This window comes from Antechinus flavipes, chromosome 5 (assembly GCF_016432865.1).
Source record: "Antechinus flavipes isolate AdamAnt ecotype Samford, QLD, Australia chromosome 5, AdamAnt_v2, whole genome shotgun sequence".
NCBI classification, from domain to species: domain Eukaryota; kingdom Metazoa; phylum Chordata; class Mammalia; order Dasyuromorphia; family Dasyuridae; genus Antechinus; species Antechinus flavipes.
This window is the reverse complement of record NC_067402.1, coordinates 286092259-286115821: the sequence shown is the minus strand read 5'-3', so window position 1 is coordinate 286115821 and position 23563 is coordinate 286092259. Positions and strand designations below refer to the sequence as shown.

The window sequence follows — 23563 nt, the reverse complement described above, 5'->3', positions numbered from 1 at the left end:
TAACATATATAACATATTGGCTAGCTTGCCATCTAGGGGAGGGAGTAAGGAAGGAGGGAAAATCTGAAACATAATGCATATGTTTTGAAAATAAAAAGCTTTAAAAATTAAAAAGAAAATTACTTTTATAGTAATGTTCAGTATGTGGGAGACACAACAAATAATGCTTAAAAAAACTTATTTACACTGCAACATATTTAACATATATAGGACTGCTTGCCATCTTGGGGGGGGGGGAGGAGGGAGGGAGGGGAAAAAACGAAACATAAGTGATTGCAAGGGATAATGCTGTGTAAAAATTATCCTGGCATGGATTCTGTCAATACAAAGTTATTATTAAATAAAATTAAATTAAAAAAAAAACTTATTTACATTAAAAAAAAAAAGACCACTCTGAGGAATACTTCTCACCTCTCAGATTGCCTAAGATGACAGGAAAAGATAATGATGAATGTTAGAGGGGATGTGGGAAAACTGGGACACGGATACATTGTTGGTGGAGTTGTGAACGGATCCACCCATTCTGAAGAGCCCAAAGGGCTGTCAAACTGCATACCCTTTGATCTAGCAATGTCTCTACTGGGCCTATATTCCAAAAAATCATAAAAAAGGGAGAAGGACCCACATGGGCAAAAATATTTGCAACAGGGGCAGCTAGTTGATGCAGTGGATAGAGCATCAGCCCTGAAGTCAGGAGGACCTGAGTAGCATCTTGTCAGGCTTGAACCCACCTCCAAGTCAAGGGGCAAAGTTTATTGTAATTGTCACCCCAATTGAAGTGGACTAGGTTCCAAAAGGATTTGGCAAAGAACCAGGAGAAAGAAGATAAATGTATAGGACAAAGTTAGAACAGAGCTTCATGTCACTTATCTGCTCATTTTCTGGCTCACAGGTAGGTTTGAGGGGTGGTCATTCACTATGGTCTCAGGAACTTGGTTATCCCTGATCAGCAATGTTTGTAGGACTACCCTAAGGCCAGAAGACTTTATTGACAGATGGTTAGAACCATAGCACTCTAAGGTCGGGGACCTCAGGATTACTGCTCTATTTCCCCGAGAAGCTGTACCCACTGCAATACTAGCTTCCTTCTGAGCGGGACCTTAGAGAACCAATCTGATCTCTTCATTTAGCTTCCATTTATGAGTACTTTCAGGCTTACATGTATTTTATTATTGGATCCTCACAACAGCTCTGGGAGGGGGCTGCCATGGCAAGGTCCTCACCCTCAGGAAGGAGCCTTCCATCCCCTGGGTCACCTCGCTGCCATCTAGTCCCACCTCCCCCCAGCCTTTCTACATGAGGCCCTACTAGTTGATTCAGCCATGGCCATACAGCTAGCAACTTAGACTCAGAATCCAAACTGGCTCCAGAGTCTCCCATCTCTGGCTTAGATTGTGGGGCCGGCCCTGCCCAAACTCCTGGGACTCCGGAAGGCCAGAGGGCAGCTTGAGAAACCTCTAATCTCAATAGATTCTCACAGTACCTCCAACTAAATATAACTATCGTCTCTATTTCAAAGGCAAAGAAGCGTTCCTCTCCCTGAGAATATAGAGGGGGCAGAGCTGGGGAGTAAGAGGAGGGGTGGGAGACCATTTTGCAGATGAGGAAACTGAGGAATTTTCCCTAAAATGACAGATATTAAGCAGCTGGGCAGGTGCTTGAACCTGGAGATTGCTTTTAGATGCAGAGCTCTCATTGCCCTGCCTTTTGACACTTGTTTTCGCCCTTTTTCCTTTTTCCTCAGCCCTCTAGCTCTCCGCTTTCCTGCCTGGCCCCTCCTCCAATATGTTTGTGCCCCCAAGTCCTGCCCAGATCCTTTCTCGCTCCCGCCTCCCCCTGTAACTGTGGTCACTTCCACTTAGCCAGTCCAGCCAAAGATAATTTTTCTTTTCCCTGCCTCCCTGGCCCTGGTGGCCTGTTACTCAGCTTGCAACCAGCCAGTGATTTGCCAAATGAGCCTCTGGGTAGGGAAATTGATGTTCACTAATGGGAAACATTGGCTTGGTTAATTAGTATTTATTTCCCCGAGTACTAGCCATTCGGATGATAAATAGCAACTCCCAGCCAGCTTCAAGTAGAGGAAGGGGAAGGGAAAGCTAGAGCAGCCCAAATCACCGGCCCCTCCAAACCACTGGACTTGCCTGGGTCCAAGGCTCATTTTAGAACTGGAAGGGAATTAGAGGCTGTTAAGTCCATTTTACAGATGTGATTCTGGATGACCTGCTCAGGTAAGTGTTTGAGGTAGAATTTGAATCCATCTCTTCCCGATTCCATATTTAGGACCAGTGTGCACTTTGCCTCTCAGAAGTACTTTTCCTCTCCCTGTCCCTGTCCATTCCACAGTGCTAATCAAGATGGCGGCAGTAGCCTCGGAGACCGTCCCCAGCCCAGCCTTCAGTTCTCCCTCAGATCTGGTCCCGAGCTCAGACAGAACCTTTGTGGCTCACGGGCCTCCTGCCGGGCTGTTCTGACCACTGACACTGCCTTTTAATTAATTTTTATTAATTAATTAATGCCTTCCTCCCTCCGCCTCTTATCTCAGACCAAGTACTGACACCCTCTGTGCTTCTGCTCCTTTCTGGGTCCTTCCCACTTCCTTCCAAGTCCAGCTCATGTCCCTTTTTCTGAAACCTCTGGAGCTTTCTCTCCTTCTTCTGACTCCTGGGGTCCTCATGGTCAGGACTACCTTGGGGGCACTTTGCAACAGACTGTCTCAGGTAGTCACTTTTTTCATTTGCATAGTTATGGTGGCAGAAAGAGTGAAGAATTTCAGGTCAGGAGGCTTGAGTTCAAGGGCTGTCTTCAGTTCCCTGAGCCTCAGTTTCCCTTTTTGTCAGATGAATGAATAAGGAGGCGGCATGATATAGTGATTTTGGAGGAGGAGAAACTAAATTCTAATCCTGCCCCTGTCCCTTCCTGACTGTGGTGACCTGGTGAGTCACTGCCCTTCCTTATCTATAAATAAAGGGGAGAATGAGGAAGTCACTCAGGCTTCTTACACTTCTAGATCTGCAGCTTTTATTAAGCACCTACTGTGTGCCAAGCACTTTGAGAATGAAGCAATCCCTATTTGCTAAAATTTAGCTTGCTGATGGAGACTAAACACACACACACCACATTCGTATGCAATCTATGTTTGACATATAAATTTATACTTGTCATAATATATATTTATGTATAGTCTTGTCTTAAATATTAATATATCCTCATCATATATATTAACATACTTGTCTTACATATAAATATATACTTATCATATATCAATGTATATACTTTTCATATATATTTACTTTATATATTAATATATACTTGTCATTATTAATATATTTATATAATTAGTATGATACATAATTAATATAATTGTACTTAATATAAACACATCATAGTAATACTTGTCTTAAATATTAGTGCATATGCTTTTCTTATATATTAATATATACTTATCATGTTAGTATATATGTGTATTATATATAATTGTACTTAATATAAACATGTCATATTAATACTTGTCTTAAATGTTAGTATATATACTTATCATATATTAATATACACTTGTATTTTATTTACTGCATTAGTAATATACACATATCTATATTAATATATAACAAAGTTGATAAAGAAAATGATGTACAATGTAATTAAATACAAGGAAATTTGTTGGCAGCTTACGTTGGAGGAAAATTCTCATATTCTCAGCCAAAGAGAGGGATTGGTGGGGTCGGTTTCATCGTGTACCACAGGATATCGTTTCAGAGACATTCTGCCATCTTGCCCTGTAGGACCTGATAAAAGTGTAAATAAAAGTTCTACCATGAAGGCAGGGGCAATCTAGATGTCAGTGTCTGCAATCGAGGATGATAGAGAGAAATTCTATGAATTATTCAATCAGATTCTCTGTCTAAGCCAACTCAGTTACTCATTTTTTCCTAGTAAATTTATTTATTTTAATTTTAATTTTTTTTCCTGAGGCAATGGGGATTAAGTGACTTGCCCACAGTCACATAGCTAGGAAAAGTTAAGTGTTTGAGGCCAGTTTTGAATTCAGTTCCCTCTTGACTTCAGGGCTGGTGCTCTGTCCACTGCATCACCTAGCTGCCCCAAATTTATTTATTTTTAATACATATTACTTTATGAATTATGTTGGGAGAGAAAAATCAGCACAAAAGAGAAAAACTATGGGAGAGAGAAAAAAAAAACAACAGAAAAAAAGAAGTGAACCTAGCATGTGTTGATTTACATTCAGTCTCCTTAGTTCTTTTTCTGGATGCAGATGGCATTTTCTGTCCAAAATCTATTGGGATTCCTTTGGATCACTGAACCACTGAGAAAAACCGAGTTTTTGATAGTTAATCATTGCACTAGTTGTTCTAGCTGTTATTGTGTACAATGTATTCCTGGTTCTGCTTGTTTCGCTCAGCATCCGTTCATGTAAATCTTCCCAGGCCTCTCTAAACTCAGCTTGCTCATCATTTTTGATAGAACAATAATATTCCATTACTTCATAGACCACAACTTATTCAGCCATTTTCCAATCGATGAGCATCTACTCATTTTCCCGTTCTTTGCTACACAAAACAAGCTGCTAAAACAGTTTTGCACATGTGGGTTTTTTTCCCTCCTTTATGATTTCCTTGGGATACAGACCCAGTAATCAAGGCTTGGTTACTTAAATCAAAAAGACTTTTATGAAGTGCTTGCCATGTATTGGGATTGTATGAGGTAGTGGACACAGAAAAAGACAACAAATTGTATGCTGGTGAATAAAGTTTCCAATTAAAGAATGGAAGAGGTCAAAGATCTGTAGGCAGTCAGAAACCACACTCAGGAACATTGTGGATGTTTTCTTCAATAAGAGAATTAAAAGGCACTGGAAAGGAAATAATGAGTCTCATTCAACAGTTCTAAAAATTGAAATTGATCATTAGTTAATGAGTACTAACTCACAAAAACAGGAAAACCACTGAAGAGAAAAAGGAACTTACAGCCAGATCATCCCTAAAGCAAAAAACCAACAAAAAAACAATGAAAATAGGACTGATCGGCATGATTCTAGATCATGGATTTAGAATTTTATTTTTATATACCTTTTAAACATTTATTAGTAGTTATTTCTGAAGAATCAAAATAGTTATTAGATTAGATTCATCAAGACAGTATTTTTTGTATTTGAATTTTAACAATGTACAATATAATACAATACACAATACATTATAATATTATACAATACAATAAGAAATATAATATAATACAAGACAAACTAAAGAGATGGATTTCCAACATTAGATGATACCAAATATATCATTCTAAAGCAGTGAGTCTGTTTCCCAAGAATGACATGAAAAGGAAAGTTGAAACAAATTTGAGAGTTAGGATGGAAGGGAACTTCATGGATTCTAACCTTCTCAATTTGGACATGAGGATACTTACATATAAAAGTTCATTTTATCTGCCCACCTTCACAGAAAGGATGAGTAACAGAGGCATTATTTGTACCCACTTTCTAAGAACCCAGACCAAGCTGTCTTTTCACTGTCCCATGTCTCCTAAAGGAGATTTTTCCCTTAACCTGAGTTCCTGACTCCTGCTGATTTTAAATACACGGTCATTACACTCAACCTTGGTAATCAATGAACTATACGAGAGTGGAATTGACTCTAGTAATTGAAATCAGGAAACACAGTTGGACCTGAAAGAAAAAAAAAATACAAATTAAGGAAATCTATCCTGGAGAAGGCACAAGAGGAAGATTTCAAAAGAATGGACAATCAAGTCTTTGCATACAAAAAGATACAGAAATATTTTATATAATTTCACATGTATAAACTATATTGATTGCTTATTGTCTCAGGGAGAAGGCAAGGAAGGGAGTAGAAGAGAGGGATAGAATTTAAAACTCAAAACTTCTAAAAAATTTTTTAAATTATTTTAATATGTAATATTATTTAACAAAATAAAATAACAAAATAATGAGATTTCCCCTCCCCTTCAAAGGTAACTGAAAAGATGTCAGGAGTGAGGGACCCCTATGTCTCCTTTCTTTCTTTCTTTCTTTCTTTCTTTCTTTCAATTGGGGTTAAATGACTTGCCCATGGTCACACAGCTAGGAAGTATTAAGTGTTTGAGACTAAATTTGAACTCAGGTCTTCCTGACTCAAGGCTGGTGCTCTATCCCCTATACCACCTGGATGCCACTGTGCAATTCTTTTAAACATATTTCCATATTTGTTATTTGTGCAATCAGAACAAAAGGGGAAAAAAATGAGAAAGAAAACAAACAAAAAACCAAAAAAAAAAAAAAAGTGAAAATACTATGCTTCGATCCATATTCAGTTTCCATAATATCCATTCTCTGGATGTGGATAGCTCTTTCCATCCCAAATCTAATGGAACTACCTTGAATCAATACATTTTTGAGAAAAGAAAAAGCATTGCTCTGACTATAGTTTTAGCATGCTACTATAAAACCCATGGTCCTTCCAGTCATTTATATAAGAAAAACCAAGTGGATGAAAGATCCATATTGTCCAGACTATGACATGAAGTTGAGAAAAGCACTATCCTTTTAACTTAATCTATTAGAACACATATCTTGGATGAAAAAGAATCAAGCAGAAGGAAAATGGATTAATCATGTTGTATTTTCCATCTCTCTGTCAATAAATCTCATTTAAGATATTTTATTGATAGCTTTTATTTTTGCATCATCTTTTTTTTTTCTGAATCCCTCCCTCCCATCTTAACCAGTGGGATGTCCAAAGAACATTAAAAAACAAAACAAAGGAATAAATATTAATATTAATATTCTTAACAAAGAATTTTTTAAAAAGGAGAAAAAGACAATTCAAGTAAATCAACTCATTGAGGACATCTGTCAGTTTTTGTGAGTTCTCCACAAAAAGGGAGAGAATATGTTTTCTTTAACTCTCCTGGAGGGTCAAGCATAATCATTGCAATTAAATAAAATTTGGTTTTGTTCTGTTATGGATTGTGATACCATCATTTACATCATTGTAGTGATCAGCATCTTATTTTTCTGGTTCTGTTTCCTTTGCTTTGTATCAGTCTTCGGGTGCTTCTCTGAATTCTAGATATCTGCCATTTATTACAACACAGTTGTAATTCCTTTACATCCTTGAACCTCAGCATGTTTAGCTGTTTCCTTAAGAAGGCAAGGCTCACCTTCTTACCACCGATGTTCTCCCAATGATTCTGCAAGGCTTGGGGATCATGGGACGCCATCATCTTCAAAGATACCAAATCCCGAGTGACGGAAATTATTAAATATCATGTGACATTGTATTTAATATATAAATATAACATAGAATAAATATATTATTAAATAGAAATAAAACATTATTAGATCATCAACATCTCAGAAAGCAGACTGGAAGAGAGGGAGAGGAACATCCTTAGGCTGCCTGATATTATTCGTGGTCATTGACTCAAGGTGTGAACCCTCCATCATTAAGGACAGAGAGGATCTGAAGAAGAATCGAGCTGGCCACGCAGAGGTCTCTGTCCAGACGGCCAGAGATGAGACGTGACCAGTCTGCCTGCTGAACTGGGGCGACCATGATACTAATGGAGACGGATGCTCGTGGAGGATGGTTTTGTGCCTCTGTAGAGCTTGTGGTCTCCAAATCCCCTCACATAACTAGACTATGACCCTCTTGAGGGAGGAAAGTCTTTGTCTTACATTTCTCTGAGCCTCCTACGCTCCCCACCCCCCAGCTACGCTCACAGCACAAGTCTGAGATGTTTGGGTCATACCTGGAAGGGATTATGCCCAAGATACAACCTGAACAGGTTTCTCTAGGGGGGCTTTTTTGGTGGAAATGTGCCCAAACCCCTCCTGTAAGGTCCTTGGGTGGTACAGGTGAAAGAGGGGGGCATCTGCCCCTCGTCTGTGTCACGATCAAATGAGACAATATTTGTAAATCTGCCAGGCACTTAATAAATGCTTCTTCCCATCCCCTTCAATAAATACATCCTTTTTTTTGCTAGGAGAAGTCCATCTCAGGTCAGGGATGGGGTGAGGGGGACACAGAGGTAAAGATGGAGAAAGAAAGGAGCCCCCCCCCCCCGCAATGATGGCCAAGCCCAAAGCCAGGTTCTTCTCCCAGCAAGCCCCCAGCCTTGAAGGGGCGGGAAGGGGGACTTCAGAGAGGGGAGGGGCTATCTGGAAAACTATGGCAAAGCTTTGAGCTGGGCTCCTGCATTTCCACCCATCTGCTGCCATGCCAGGCTCTCTGCAGCCCTTTCTGCTCCAGCCTCAGGCTCAAGCCGGTGCCCCCCTTTCCTCCACATCCACCTTCCCATTCTCCCCTCCCTGGCTCTCGGTTTCCGGTGCTAGAATAATTAAGCCCATCTGTTCCTCAGAAGCTTTCATCAGCCACCTTAAATCAGCCCCAGGAGCTTGCAGAGAGGCCCCCGGCCTCCCTCCCCAGCGGATGACAAAGTTAATTTTCCCATCCGCTCCCTCCTCCTGCCTCCTCCGTGCCCTCCTTCCCAGCTCCGTTATGAGTCGGCCGGCTCCCAGATCACATCTCTAAGGGCCCGGCCAAGGCTTTATCGAGCTGGCACTGGCCGTACCAAGGCCAGACGGAAAGCTATTAGCGGCAGCCACAGTTCTGCTTATGCTGGAGCTGGCCACTGGGGCAGGGACTCAGGAGACCTGGGTTCAAATCTCTGCTCTGCCTCTGGATAGCTCTCCCTTCTTTCTCTAACACGAACTTCCACTCCTCAGGCATTTGCATGTTGCAGATGAAGATGACTTTCTTAATAATGCTTGTTGATTGACTGATTCCTGTGTGAAATAAGGATGTAGGCCTGAGTTCAAATCCTGCCTCAGATGAGTTGGAGGGCCCTGAACACATGACTACTTTTCTGTTCCTCGGTTTCCCCATCTTGAAAGTGAGACAATCCTTGCGGGCTCCGAGTCTTTGGCTTTAAGGTCCTTTCCGGCACCCAGGGGCGGCACGGTTGGGGCTTGGCTACCCCTCACGGGACATCACTATGTGGGGAGAGCTCCACCAGTGTGGGGATGGACCCCCTGACTGGCTGCTTGGCTCGCTGACTCTCAGTTTCCTCCTTGCTAAAATGGGCATAAATAGGACTTGTACCTGTCTGCCTTTTGGAGTGGTGGGAACGGGTGGGAGAAGGGCGCAGTAGAAATGGGAATAAAGCCCGTTCTTCCTTCTGGCCTGCAGTGTGGTGTCCAGGAGGCTGCTGGGGTGAGGACCCTTTGTCTGTTAGTTAAAGGACATGTAAACACTTCATGTTTCTTGCCTTGAATCACAGAGCGGATGATGCTGGGGGGAGGCAAGGGAAGAACGGGCTTTCTAAGAACCGGCCGCCATCTTCCTGCTGTGAGAGACACCGGTTTCCTGCTCCATCTTTAATCAGCGGAGGGCCTGGAGTCTGAGCCTCCTTCCTCCCCTGGCAAGGGGGAGGGGGAAGAGTGGGCCAGGGGGGCAGCCGGCAGCCTACAGCCTGAATAGAAAAACTCATAAATTGGATGGCTTCTCTGGGAGCTCAGCGGTGCTCTAGCTAACTCACACACAGACAGATTGATGGACTTCATTTGTCTCTGGGGCACGCCGGGCCTAAGGCTTCTGCTCTCCAGAAAGGTGGGGGGCACTGAGGGGGAAGAGGGGGATGTGCAGCCAAGGTGAAGAGAGGCCCTCTGCATTTGGAGGGGGAAAGAGAGGACCATCATTCACACCCTCATAGATGCTCAGGTCTGCAAGGAACTGCAGAGACCACCTGCCCCCGCCCCCTTCGTTTTACAGACAGGTAAACTGAGACCCAGTGACTCAAAAATGATCATGCAGTCAGAATCAGCAGAGCCGTGATTTAGATAGAGCCTCCTTCGGGAACCAGCTCCTGCTACACGTTAGGAAGAGATCTTCCCTCCTGGGCGTTTAAACAAATGTTGATTTGACATAATGTGTCCCGGTGAGTCAGGGAGGTTTTGCTATGGGTGGAACAGAGCAGAATCCCAGCTGCCAATGCATCACTGGAGAAGGTGGGTATGTTCTAGGTACCATATTGTAGGATGTGGATGGCTCAGAGAACAGCCAGGAGTAGGGGACTAGAAGTTGTGAAGAAAAAAAAATAGGACTCCTTAACCTGGGGAAGGAGCTGAGAGAGATCTTTAAAGATCTGAAGGGCTTCTACTGGAAAAAGATGAGCCTCTGATTACAAACCCTGAACCACAGATGCAGGTTATGGAGACAGAGTCAACCTGATATAAAGAAAAGCTGCCCCAGAGTGGAGACCTGCCACAGGCAGATGGACTTTCCCATTCCAAGTAAGGCCAAATGGCCTCTTGTTGGATTATTATTGCTGAGTCAAGGATTCCATCATGTCTTGTTTCACCTATGAGCAGAGCAATAGCTGAGGAATAATATCCACAGAAATCCTTTTTTTTTAAAATTTTACTGGTATTTTCCCCAAATATATGCATATATAGTGTAATACCACAGAAACTGGCAAGAAGAGATGGTTTTTAATTTTTATTGTGGAGACTTTAAGCTAGCTGACCGAAATGGGAATATACTTCCAAAGCATTTGGTCCAGAGCAACTGAAGCACAGTTTATTTTTTATTTCATTTTATTTTTTTATTATAGCTCTTTATTTACAAGACATATGCATGGGTAATTTTTTAGCATTGACAATTGCCAATCCTTTTGTTCCAATTTTCCCCTCCTTCCCCCCATCCCCTCCCCCAGATGGCAGGTAGTCCCATACATGTTAAATATGTTAAAGTATATGTTAAACACCATATATAAGCACACTGTTTATACCAGGTTTTTTAGCAAGCAAAATACACAAGGGAGAATGTAATTAGCCTTGTAGCTGTTGTTATGTTTACCTCAAAGAGAGGAGAGGGAGAGAGGAGTTAAGTTGGCACTTACAGCTTGGAGATTGTGGCTCAGGCCCTGTCAGACAAGGAGTAGGACCATTCTTGGATAGATAGGGGCTTGTCCTTGACAATAATTCTATTCCCAGGGTAGTTTTTGGACAGGGATGAAGTCAGAGAGGCGAGCACCTGGAGATTTTTTCTTTTCTATCCTTCATTGTGTTGCAGTAGTATGTGGAAGGGAGTCGGAGCTTCAAGGTTAGAATTTTTCTTTTAAAACTCAATTTTTCCAAGTCTAATTGCACAAATAAAAAAGGGGAGGGGGATGGATGGCCTGCTATCCAGGGCCTAACAATAGTTTTCAACATTTACCTTTGCAAAACTTTTGTATTTCAAATTTTTCTCCCACTCCTCTTCCCCCTCCAAAACAGCAAGCAATTCAATAAAGGTTAAATAAACACCTGCTGTTTTCTAGACATATTTCCATATTCCTCATGTTGTGGGGGAAAAAATCAAATCAAAAGGGGAAAAAGCATGAGAAAAGAAAAAAAAAAAACCTAAGCAAACAAACAAGAACAAAAGGTGCAGATAAGATGGTTTGATCCACATTCAGTCTCCATTGTTCTCTCCCTAGATGTAGATGGCTCTCTCCATCACAAGTCTATTGGAATTGCCTTGAATCACCTCATTGTTGAAAAGAGCCAAGTCTATCCCAGCTGATCATCACATAATCTTGCTGTTACTGTGTAGAATGTTCTCCCGGTTCTGCTCACTTCATCGGTGTCAGTTCACGTAGGTCTTTCCAGGCTTTTCTGAAATCAGCCTGCTCATCATTTCTTATAGAATAATAATATTCCATTACATTCATATACCAGCTGATGGACATCCCCTCAATTTCTCGTTCCTTGCCACTGCAAAAAAGGTAGCTACAAAGATTTTTGCACATATGAGTCCTTTTCCTTTTTTTTTTAATGATCTTTTTGGGATACAGGCCCAGTAGAGACACTGCTGGATCAGAGTGTGCCCCGTCTGATAGCCCTTTGCGCACAGTTCCAAATTGTTTTCCAGAATGGTTGGATCCACAATTCCATTAACCATGTATTAATGTCCCAGTTTTCCCACATCCCCTCCAACATTCATCATTATCTTTTCCTGCCGTCTTAGCTGATCTGATAGTTGTGAAGTGGTATTTCAGAGCTGTCTTAATTTGCATTCACAGAAATCCCTTTTAATTGGGCTTTCTCTGATCATTTATTGGTTGAAAGACTCAAATGGAAATTGGTTATCACCTTTGAGGTCCCTGCTAACTCATAAATAATTAGATTCCATGAGGAGGGCAAGGGGTTTGGGCCTTACTCTGGCTGGACGGAGTAAGTGATTTAAGGTAAATTGCAGCTAGGGGGTTCAATGAATAGAGGAATGGGGCCTGGAGTGAGGAAGATGAGTTGAAATCTGGCCTCAGGCGTTTACCAGCTGTGTGACTCTGGGCAAGTCACTTAATCTTCTTTTTCTTAGTTTTCTCATCAAATGAGCTAGAGAAGAAAATGGCAAATCAGTCCACTATCTTTGCCAAGAAAATCCCAAATGGGATCATGAAGAGTTGGACTGGAAAAAACCAACAAGAACAACAAATGATACTTGGGCCCGATTCCCTCACACTAGTGAGGGTTTGGGGTAGGAGGCATATCCTGGAACAAAAGCTCCAACTCCATTTCAATCCTGTGAAATCCTGTGCAAATTATAAATGTCCAAGACAATCCAACTTTGGATGGAAAGTGCCATCTGCATCCAGAGTAAGAACTATGGAGACTCAAGGTGGATCGAAGCTGAGTATTTTTCTTTGATTGATTGGTTTTTTCCCTTATGATTTTTTCCCTTTTAGTCTGATTTTTTTTTTGTACAACATGACAAATCTGGAAATATGTTTAAAATTATTTAACCTATAGCAGATTGCTTGCTATCTTGGGGAAGGGGGAGGTAAGAGAGGGAGGGAGAAAAATCTGGAACACAAAATCTTATAAAAATGAATGCTGAAAAGTAGCTTTACTTGTATTTAGAGGAATATTATTGAGAAAAAAAAATAAAATTGTGAATGTTACCTGTTTTTGTCTTTTCCCAGAGTGAGTCAAAAACTACCTTCAATCCATTATTCCAGTTAACATGCATTTATTAAGGTCTTACTATTTGTCAGACACAGCACTAAGCTCCGGGGATACAAAGAAGGGCAAAATATAGACTCTTCCCTCAAGGAGCTTACAGTCTAATGGGAGAGGTAAAATACAAACATATATGTAGGATACATTGGTAATAATCAACAGAGGTTTGAAGGTGGGGAGTGGGAGGAAGGGGTTTGAGAGACAAATAGACCATTCAATCAATGATTTAGAGAAAGGCTGTGTTGTTTGACCTGGTCAAACCCGCAATACACTGATGGGCACCAGGATTCAGGATAAAACTTGACCCAAATTGAAGAAGCAGGACCCCCCCCAATTCCTAAATACACCCTCTCTTGGAACCTTTTTCTTCTCAGGCCCCCTAGTCTTTCTCTTCCCTTAATTCTCAAATTTACTCAGTTTACTTTCTTTATTTAGTCAATTTACTCTCTTTGCTTCTAACTTCAGATCCATGACCCGAACTACGTCCCAGTCCCTGGCAGAAGCCCATCCTCTGCAAGGACTGGGAGACTGTTTAATTCTAGGAGTGCCTGCACCTCCTGGGCACTAATGGCGGCTCATCCAAGAGGGTCTGGTTTTCTGCTTTCCTTCAAGAATCCTTTCCTCTGTAGGGCTCCATTGGGGAGACACTTTTGCGCACTTTGTGTGGGTTCCCGGACATGAGACAAGCACGAAGATGAGTCCTTGGGCCCTATGCCGCACCAGGGTCTCCGAGCCCTCGGTCCCCTAGTTTAAGTAGTTTTTCTCCTAAACTTTTTTCTCTCTAGTTTTTCTCCTAAACTTTTCCCCGACCGGCTCCCGCCGAGACTTTGGGGGCATCACCTCTCCCTCCACAGGTGAGTTTATTCACACGGGACTCCGCTGACTCCTTCCAGGATGGGAGCAATGATGGGGAAAAGCTGACGCCCAAGCTGAGATCCGAACCGGCATCCCTCCTCGTTGCTGGGGGCGGGCAGTGTCCCTCCTCACTGCGGGGGTGGGGGGGGGTGGGAAGGGGATGGTGTCCCTCCTCACTGCGGGGGGGGGGGGGGGTGGGAAGGGGATGGTGTCCCACCTCACTGCTGGGGGGGGGGCAGTGTCCCTCCTCGCTGCCCAGGGAGTAGGGCTGGTGTCCCTCTTCACTGCAAGGGGGGGTGCGGTGTCCCTCCTCACTGCGGGGGGGGGGGGAGGAGACGGTGTCCCTCCTCACTGCTGGGGGGCGGGGCGGTGTCCCTCCTCACTGCGGGGGGGAGTGGGAAGGGGATGGTGTCCCTCCTCACTGCTGGGGGGCGGGGCGGTGTCCCTCCTCACTGCGGGGGGGAGTGGGAAGGGGATGGTGTCCCTCCTCACTGCTGGGGGGCGGGGCGGTGTCCCTCCTCACTGCGGGGGGGGGGGGGGGGGGAGGGGACGGTGTCCCTCCTCACTGCGGGGAGGGGGATCCCTCCTCTCCGCCCTTCTAGCAGACCCCGGGAAGCAGCTCCCTCTCTTTGCCCTCCCCGTGGAGGGACTGGGGAATCTCGGAACGCGCGTCCCTCCTGGGGAGGGGAGCGGGCCTGAGGGACGCCACGCGGACCCGCCGGCGGGCCCTGGCCCCCTTTGCGGGGCCGGATCCTCGGGCTGGGAGGCCCCGGGGGGGCGGCCGGCGGCAGCAGGGGGGGCAGAGGTGGCGGAAGCGCTTCCTGAAGTGCTTGGAGGCCAGGGCGTAGACGAGGGGGTTGAGGCAGGAGTTGGCGTAGGAGAGGCAGTGGGACGCCAGGCGGCAGGCGTAAGTGGCCCAGTTGAAGGGGAAGTGGCCGAACCAGAAGGACAGGATGACCACGTGGTGGGGCAGCCAGCAGAGGCCGAAGAGGGCGGCCACAGCCAGCATGGCGCGGCCGGCCCGGCCTTTGGCGCGGCGCCGGGCCCTCGAGGCCGCGCTCCTGGGGCCCACGGCCGCCCACAGGAAGCACAGGGTGCGCGCGTAGGCCAGGCTGACCACGGTCACGGGCAGCAGGTATCCCACGGCGAAGGTGACCAGGTCCAGGGCCCGGCGACTCTCGTCCTCCCAGCCCGGCACGCACAGCACCAGCCGCCCGTACTGGACCGTCCAGTAATAGCTGAAGTACGGCCCCGAGAAGAGCAGGGCCAGCAGCCAGATCAGGCCGATGGCGGCCCAGGCCTTCCGGGAGGTCCGCAGGGAGCGCGAGCGCAGAGGGTGGCGGATGGCCAGGTACCTGGGGGCGGGCGAGGGAGACAGAAGCGCGCCTTAACCCGCGTCGGATGGGGGGGGGGGGACCCCGGGCTTGGCAAGGGTCAGTGGTGAAAGCTAGCTTTGCTTGTGTTTGGAAAAATAAAAAGCTGGCGACTTCGTTTCTCTTCCCCCCCAATTTGATCTGATTTTTCTTGTGCAGAGAAATAACTGTATAAATATGTACGCATATATTGGATTTAACATCTATTTTAACAAGTTTAACATATATGAGACTACCTGCCATCTAGGGGAGGGGTGGGGAGAAGGGGGGAAATTGGAGCACAAGGTTTTGCAAGGGTTAATACTGAAAAATTACCCATGCGCATGTTTTGAAAATAAAAAGCTTTACCAAAAAACCAAACTTTTTTTGGATAACTTAGCATCTAGGGGAGGGAGTTGGGATGGGGGGGATTGAAACACAAGGTTTTGCAAGATCAATGTGAAAAATCCATGCACATATTTTAAAAAATTAAAAGCTTTAATAAAAAGTTAAAAGCTATTAATGAAAAAGAGAAATAAAAACCCAAGTAAAGCACATAAAAAAAGAAGAAGGAGGTGGCGGGTCATGAATCCCTGCTTTGTCGGCCTGCTCTCCTCTCTGGCTCCCTTAGTGTGGGCAGGAAGGCCGTGCCCTTCTCAGCACATGTCACATGTACCAGGGAGGCAATTGGAAGGATCTGGAGCTCGAGGGGCTCATTCGCTTTTATTTCACGCCTCAGTTTCTCTATTTTCAAGACGGGGGAGGGACCTGTGACTTCCCGGCAATGGGGATGCCATCATTTGGAGAATGACTCAGTGCCACCTAGAGAGGCCGAAGGGAGTATCCTTGTAAGAGAGATGCAGAATTCGGACACTCTGGGAGACTTAGCGGGCTCCATCAGCAGCGGGAGCGCCCGCATCTGAGGGGCCGAAGCCCTAGCTTCGACTGGAAACTCCCAGGGGGCTATTCTTCCTCTCTGCACCCCCAGCACCAAGGCAAGGGCCCTGCCTGCAATGAAATACTCCAGAAATGGCTGGTGGATGCGCCTGATGGAAACTGTGAAACCGGAGAAAGTTCCCAGGTTGAAGTGAGGAGATGGCTTTGTACAAAGACACGGGAGCGGTTTGCCATTTCCTTCTCCAGCCCATTTTACAGAGGAGGAAACTGAGGCACAGGGTGAAGTGATTTGTCCAGAATCACAGCTACCAAGTGTCTAGGCTGAATTTGAACTCAGGTTCTTTTGACCAGATTCAGCTCTATCTGCTGTGTCCCCAAACCAGATCCCCTTATTTCAGGAGGAGGAAACTGAGGCACAAGATAACCGAGGTAATGTGCCTCAGGGCAGGATTTCACCCTAGGTCCTCTGATTCCAGAGTAAAGAGCCCACATTTCTATAGAGCATTGAGGATTAACAAATATTTTACAACCTGGGAAGAAGGGGCCTTTATTGTGCATATTTTATAAATAATTGGAACTCATCTCTCCAACTCCCATCCATCATTTTATTCACTCATTCATTCATTCATTCAGCTCCCTAAATTCTCATCCATCATTTCACTCACTTATTCACTTATCATTAATTCTGCCCTCTAGTTTTCCATCCATCATTTCATTCATTCATTCATTCAGCTCCCTAGATTCATTCATTATTTCATTTACTCATTCATTCATTCAGCCCCCTAGCCCCCCACCCATCATTTCACTCATTCATTAGTATAGCCAGCTGACTGACACTCTCTAGGCTAAATGACCTGTGCACTGCCTTAGAGAGAGCCCTGGTCCTTAGTGCCTCGTGTCCCCGCCTCTGCAGGGACCCCACTCAAGCTCAGAACAGCATATGAAGCCAGAGTTCTGGGAATTCTGAGCCCCCATTTCTTCCCCCTAATAGACTGTAAGCTCTCTGAAGGCAGGAGCCATATGCTTTTTAAACCTTTGCAGGGCAGCTAGGTGGCGCATAGAGCGCCAGCCCTGAGTTCAAATTTGGCCTCACGTACTAGCTGTGTGACCCTGGGCAAGTCACTTAACCTATTTGCCTCAGTTTCCTCACCTGTAAAATGGGGATAATAATAGCACCTATCTCATAGGTTTGCTGTGAGCCTCAGATGAGTGCTATTTGCCAATGCCTGCACACAGTAGGCACTTAATCAGTGCTTTCTGCTTTACAAATTCAGCATTTCTTCCATTCTGCCCCGCAGCTGCCAGCGGGTTCCCACAGGGCGGAGACGTCCCAAGGGGAGCTGGCTGCCCAGCCCCCCCCCCGGCCCCTAAGCTGGCTGTTGGGCGGGGGAGGTCCGGCCCCTTACCTGTCCACGGAGACGGCGGCCAGCGTGAAGCTGCTGGCGTACATGGTGAGATAGATGAGGAGGTGCACAGCCTTACAGGCGAAGGTCCCGAAAGGCCAGCTGTCCAGGGTGTAGATCACCGCCTGGAAGGGCACGCAGCACACCAGGAAGCACAGGTCAGCCACGGCCAGGTTGAGGATGAACAAGTCGGTGGGGCTGCCCTTGGACTGCCCGGGTCGAAGCAGCCCGGCCAGCACCAGCCCGTTGCCCACCGTGCCCAGGAGGAAGATGAGGGCGAAGACCACCGGGATCACGATGCCCACAGCCCCTTGGGTGCCCGGGCCCTCTGAGGACACGTTCCAAGTGTCTGGCATCTCCACCTTGGGGGGGGGGGAGAAGGGGGCGCAGCCCCACTGCCCACCGCCCCGGCCCCTCACCTCTGGGGCGCAGGACCGGACCTGAAAGTGGCAGAGGGGCCAGTGAAGGACCCTGACGGTGCTAACCCCCAAAGGCAGAGCCCCGAGGAGCCTGAGGTGAGCAGGGATGAGGCAAGGCGCGGGGTCAGGGACCCTGGGGCCCCCCGTTCATTCCCCCACCCCCGGAGGCAGCCGCTGGCCCCCCGGGCAGGGGAGGAGGGACGTCGTCATCTGGCAGCTGCCCTCAAACCCAGCCGGCTGGCACCCCCCCAGTGTCTCCCTACATCTCCTGGGCTCCCTCACCTTCCCCACCTCAGCAACGCGCCTCCGACCTCTCGGCAGCCGCGCCCCACCCGGTCCCTGGAGCAGAGAAGCAGTAAGGAGACCCCCTCCCTGCGCTGGCTCCTGGGGATGTCCTGTCTCCAAGTCACCTCAGCGTCCCTCCTTCCCCTCCGCTGTCTTTCTCTCTCCCTAACCCGGCTCCTACTCAGTTTCCTCCCTCCCTCTCCTTGAATCGTTCCCCTCTTCCTGCCTCCCCCTTTTCTTCTCTCTTCCCCATCTCCTATCCTTCCCTCCCTCCCTTTTCCTCCACTACCGCCCCCGTGTTCTTCACTTTTGCTTTCCCTGACCCTTCTCTCTCCCTCTTTTCCCTTTCCCTTCCTTTTTCTGCCTGTTGCTTCTCCCAGAATGGACTCTTACTCTCTCTCCATCCAGTGAAGTGCTTCTTCTTTCTCAGTTTTCCCAGGGCATCTGTGTCTATGTCTGTCTCTGTCTCTGTCTCTGTCTCTCTCTGTCTGTCTCTCTATCTCTCTCTGTCTCTCTCCTTCTCTCTGTCTCTCTCTGTCTCTCTCTCTCTCTCTCTCTCTCTCTCTCTCTCTCTCTCTCTCTCTCAGCTACCCATTGATTCTTTGTCTGATTGGTTTGGGAGTTAACCTCTCAGTGTCTGCTCTCTCCTTGGCTTTCCCACTATATGCTCCCTCCTCTTCCCCCCCTCTAAGAGACTAGAGGGTAAGGGAGGCTGAGCTCTAGACAGGTAATAGGAGAGGATGGGGAGAACTGGCAGCCAGGACTCCTGGGTTCCCAATCTGAATTTGAATTGCCTGGAATCTCAGACTTGGAACCCACCTCTGGGTCCCATTTTGACCTGGGCAGGAATTTCCCCGCCCCCTGGAGCATCTCTGACAAATCTCCTTCCAGGCTCCCCTTGACAGTCTCAGTTTGAGGAGCTCTCGCCCTTAAGGCAGCTCATTTCTCCTTTGGACAGATCTCGAAGGATCTTTGATCTCACTGACATAAATATCTTTGCCAAGGCCCCAGATCACTCTCTCCGCCTCTGGCACTCTTGTCCATTTCTTTCCATAAATATCTCCCAGACAGTCCATCCAACATGCTCCATGTTACGTGGATTCCAGTTGTCCATCATTCTCTCTTTGTCCTTAGCCCAGGGTGAGTCCGTTCTTTTTTTCTTTTTCTTTCATAGTTGCCATAACGAGGCAGCTGGCTTCAGAGTCACATAAATCCAGATTCAAGACCGGTCTTGGATCTGCAATACTGTCTGTGTGACCTCGACAGGACACTTGGCCTCTCACTATCCTAGGCAATTATCTGTGGCTTTGAACGCTATAGAAGAAAGACCCTAACCCTTCAAGCTGGAATTAATTTTCCGAATCAATGAAATCACAGGTGAAAGAAAGAAAGGGAGACAGAGACAGAAAGATAGAGAGAGAGACAGAGATATAGAGAGAAAGAGAGACAGAAATAGAGAGGAGGGGAGGAAAAGAGAGAGGGGGAGGGAAAGAGGGAGGGAGAGAGAGAGAGAGAGAGAGAGAGAGAGAAGGAAGAAGAAGATGAAGAAGAAGAAGAAGAAGAAGAAGAAGAAGAAGAAGAAGAAGAAGAAGAAGAAGAAGAGAAGGAAGGAAGGAAGGAAGGAAGGAAGGAAGGAAGGAAGGAAGGAAGGAAGGAAGGAAGGAAGGAAAGAAAGGAGGGCTTTCTTGGCAGAGACACTGTAGTGATTTGCCATTTCCTTCTCCAGCTTATTTTATAGAGCACTATTCTACCTAGCTGCTGGTGATCTTTAAACCAGTTTTCAGGACAGTTAATTAGACGTTTTATATCTCACCTCGGCTCTGCATTGTCCAAACAACCACCAGTTCATGTTTTCTGACAAAATGATCCAGTTTAGACCAATCTTCTGGCCTGTACCTGTCTTCTCCAATGACGTTCTAGAGTCATTGCCATCTGAAGAAGAGAATATTATGCTACTCTAACCAGCAAGGAGGAGGCTCCTTAACATAGTATCAGCTTTTAGTTCCATTTTCAGTCATTTGGGACCAGCACAACAGGGAGATTGAGACAATAGTTCAAAGCGAATACATTTTGAAAACTTCATTAGCTTGTGAGATGGAGAAGGCAATCTTCTCTTCTGCCTTTTATTCTCTCCCAATCCTATGTTTTCCCCCGGTTTCTCTTGATAAAGTCCAGCCACGGTACCAGATCTGGAGATTCTGTGCCGTTCAGGGGCAGGGGGATTTCACATGATGATTGGGCGGATGTTCCGGGTGGGAGCCCTGGATCTATTTCTTTTCTGTTTCTTCTTCTGTCTAATAAACTGTGTAAACCAGTAACCAGTAAGTCATATGACTGGGCTTATGAACGAGGTGGGGGGGAAGGAGAGGGATGGTTCAAACGGAGAGGGGAAAATTATGGAATGTGATAGATTTTCCTGTTTAAAAAACTAAGATCCCGGAGCCGGGGTCAGGAGGACCCAAGCTCAGATCTCATCGCAGACACGGACTGGCTGTTTGGTGTAACCTCCCCCAGTCTCAATTTCTTTTTTGTGAACTGGAAACCATTTGCAAAATGGTGGAAATAATAGCACCTACTCAAAGGATCAAAAGCAAGTATATTTATATTTATACGTATTATATATATTTATATTGCATACAATATATATAGGCATAAGTGTGTGTATATATATATATAATATATATATATAAATATAATGAATATATAAGTTTGCAAAGCTTAAAGCGTTCACATTAGCGAATAACAACAATGCAGGTCTCCTCAGCACATGGTTTGGTAGCGGATAGCGGAGTACAGACTGGGAGCCCCCTGGTGGCCTGCGGAAGCACTGCGGTTTTATTTTCTGTTTTTAGAGGAAGGCCGTTTCCCTTTAGGCAACCATAAGGGAGCCAACGGGACGACTTGGTTTGCAGTGTGGATATGCCACCATCTGGTGGCCATTTCGCATATTGCAGTCCCTCTTTGGATAAGTAACACAGTGACACACTTTCAGAGAGTCTCAGAGCAGTCCACGTTTATTCAGTGCTTACGATGTGCCAGGCCCTGGGCTAAGCGCTTCACGATTATTATCTCACTTACAGATGAGGAGACTGAGGCAGGAAGCGTTTAAGTCACTTACCCACTGTGGTACTGCCCAGGGAAACTGCAAGGCAAGAGTTGAACTCGGGTTTTTCTGCCTCCAGATCCCCTGCCCCACCACACGGAAGCATTTTGGTAAAGGTAACAGAGCTTTCCAGGGAAATTTAGGGACACTTTTACTTGGCTGGTTTCCCAGAGGAGGATTTGGGTGTATGGCGTAACTCTTCTGTGACCAAAGAGAGAAAAAGAAAAATATATATATTATATATATTTATTATATTTAGTTATTTATATATAGATATAACCTTTGGGGCTCTAGATCGCTCAAGAGCTCCAAGCAACATCAGGACCACGCTACAACTCCAGCTGTTCCAGCCACAGTGTTCCAGTTGCACCATGATCCAGAATGTTTCTCCTTTTTTAGCAGAAGGACAGTGAACTAGAGAATGTAGTTCATATTTGCTGACATGGCCAATACGTTTTGTTTAACCACAAAGAAAGGTTTTTATTTTCCTTTTGTTTTGGAGATCAATGGAGGAAATTGGGATGAAGATATAATTATACTATAAAATGGAAGAAAAAAATATCGGTGAATCGGTTTTTAAAATGCACAGAAAAGAGCAAAATATTTCTTTCCTTCTTGATGGGTGAGGGAGGTGTGGAAAGGGGAAATTTAGAACTAATCATAAGAAATAAAAATAATTTTAAAAAGAAAAAAGAAAGGATGAGTATCAATTCAAAAGGAGGAGAAGCAGAGAGAGAATATGCCAGAGTATAGGAAATACTGGAGGGAGGGGAGATATATGGGATGAGATAAGGCTGAACAAAAAAGCATCCGATTATAGGGTTGGATAGAGGATTTTGAACTCTACTTTCAAGCTAATCGGGAATCCCTAGGGACATGGTGATTTCTGAGTAAGAAAGTTGAGCCTCTGTAGAGGAAGGATGAAGTGACCTGGGGAGTAAGTCGAGGCAGGAATCACAGGACATAGGACTACGGATGTCTGTTTTCCTGCATCGGAGCCAGCACATGGTTGGGGCAGAATGAGGGGTCCTGGCCAACAAGGCGAGCAGTGAGAAAGCATTCTCTCTGTCCATGTTCATGGAGCTGGGTTGGGCTAAATAGAGGAGGATTGCTGGAGAAGGATGGAGAACTGAGAGACCGGGAGGTTAGGTCAGATGGGAAAGAGGAGAAACCCCCAGACAAGAGAAATGGTGCAAGGAAAATTAGGAGGTGGGAAAGAATGCACAAGGTGTGTACAAATCACAGTTTGGATGTGTCTGTATCTCAGTAGCTTGTCTCAATGGCTGATCGTTTTTCACTCCTGTCTGATTCTTCATATGGGGTTTATGTGGCAGAGATACTGCTTTGCCGGTTTCCTTCTCCGGTGTATTTTACAGATTAGGAAACTGAGGCAAACAAGGTTAAATGACTTCTTCGTGACCCTATTTTGAAGTTTTCTTGACAAAGACACTGGAGTGGTTTACTATTTCCTTCTCCGACTTGTTTTACAGATGAGGAAACAGAGGCAAACAAGGTGAAGTGACTTACCCAGGATCGCACAGATAGTCTGAGGCCACATTTGAAATCACCAAGATGAATCTTTTTATTTTATTTTATTTTATTTCAAAATAATCTTTCTGACTCCAAGCCCATCACTCTATGCGCTATGGAGACATTTAGCTGCTCCCCAGTAGGTGTGTACACGTGCTTTTTTGTTTATTTTTCTAATTTTAAGAGTATTTTATCTTTCAAAGACAGTTTCCAACTTTCACCTTTGCAAAACCTTGTGTTCCAAATTTTCCTCCCTTTCCTCTCCCCCTCTCCAAGACAGCAAGCAATCCGATATAGGTCAAACACTTCTTCTAGACATTTTGTTTATTTTTAAAAGGTTTGCTTATGATCTGTGTGGTTTGGGGTAAATCGTTTGCCCTAATCCTAACCCTCCCAGGGCCTCAGTTTCCTCCTCTGTAAAATGAGGCGGTTGGGTGTGTCAGCCTCTGAAGTCCCATACAGCTAAGCACATATGTATGAAGGATAGATGCGACTGGATCCATGTTTATGCCCACATCTGGAAGATCAGACTTGGGAGGGATAGGACCTATGGGACATAGGAGATGCAGGGGCCCCAAAGCAGCTTGTCCTGGCTACCCCAATTGGATAAAGGCTTCAAATGATGGCATTACTAAAACTCTCTTGGACCATTTTAAAGTTTACAGAACTTGTCTCTCATAAGTGTCCAATGAGACTCA

The 23563-nt window shown here is 45.5% G+C and overlaps 1 protein-coding gene across 1 annotated transcript; it reads right to left on the bottom strand.

Annotated features, from left to right (window-relative positions):
* Nucleotides 1–14474: 14474 nt before the first annotated feature.
* GALR3 (galanin receptor 3) lies at nucleotides 14475–17884 on the bottom strand. The gene is made up of 2 exons (XM_051962507.1): nucleotides 17532–17884; nucleotides 14475–15231 (listed from the first exon to the last, which is right to left on the bottom strand). The coding sequence occupies exons 1-2, from the start codon at nucleotides 17882–17884 to the stop codon at nucleotides 14475–14477; spliced, it is 1110 nt and encodes a 369-aa protein (XP_051818467.1).
* Nucleotides 17885–23563: the final 5679 nt, after the last annotated feature.

What these genes read in the sequence shown, in the direction of transcription:
- GALR3 (XM_051962507.1), bottom strand. Translation starts at nt 17,884, where the DNA reads ATGCCAGACACTTGGAACGTGTCCTCAGAGGGCCCGGGCACCCAAGGG. An exon ending in GCCGCCGTCTCCGTGGACAG is followed by an intron (nt 15,232 to 17,531) that starts GTAAGGGGCCGG and finishes GCCCGCCCCCAG; the next exon opens with GTACCTGGCCATCCGCCACC.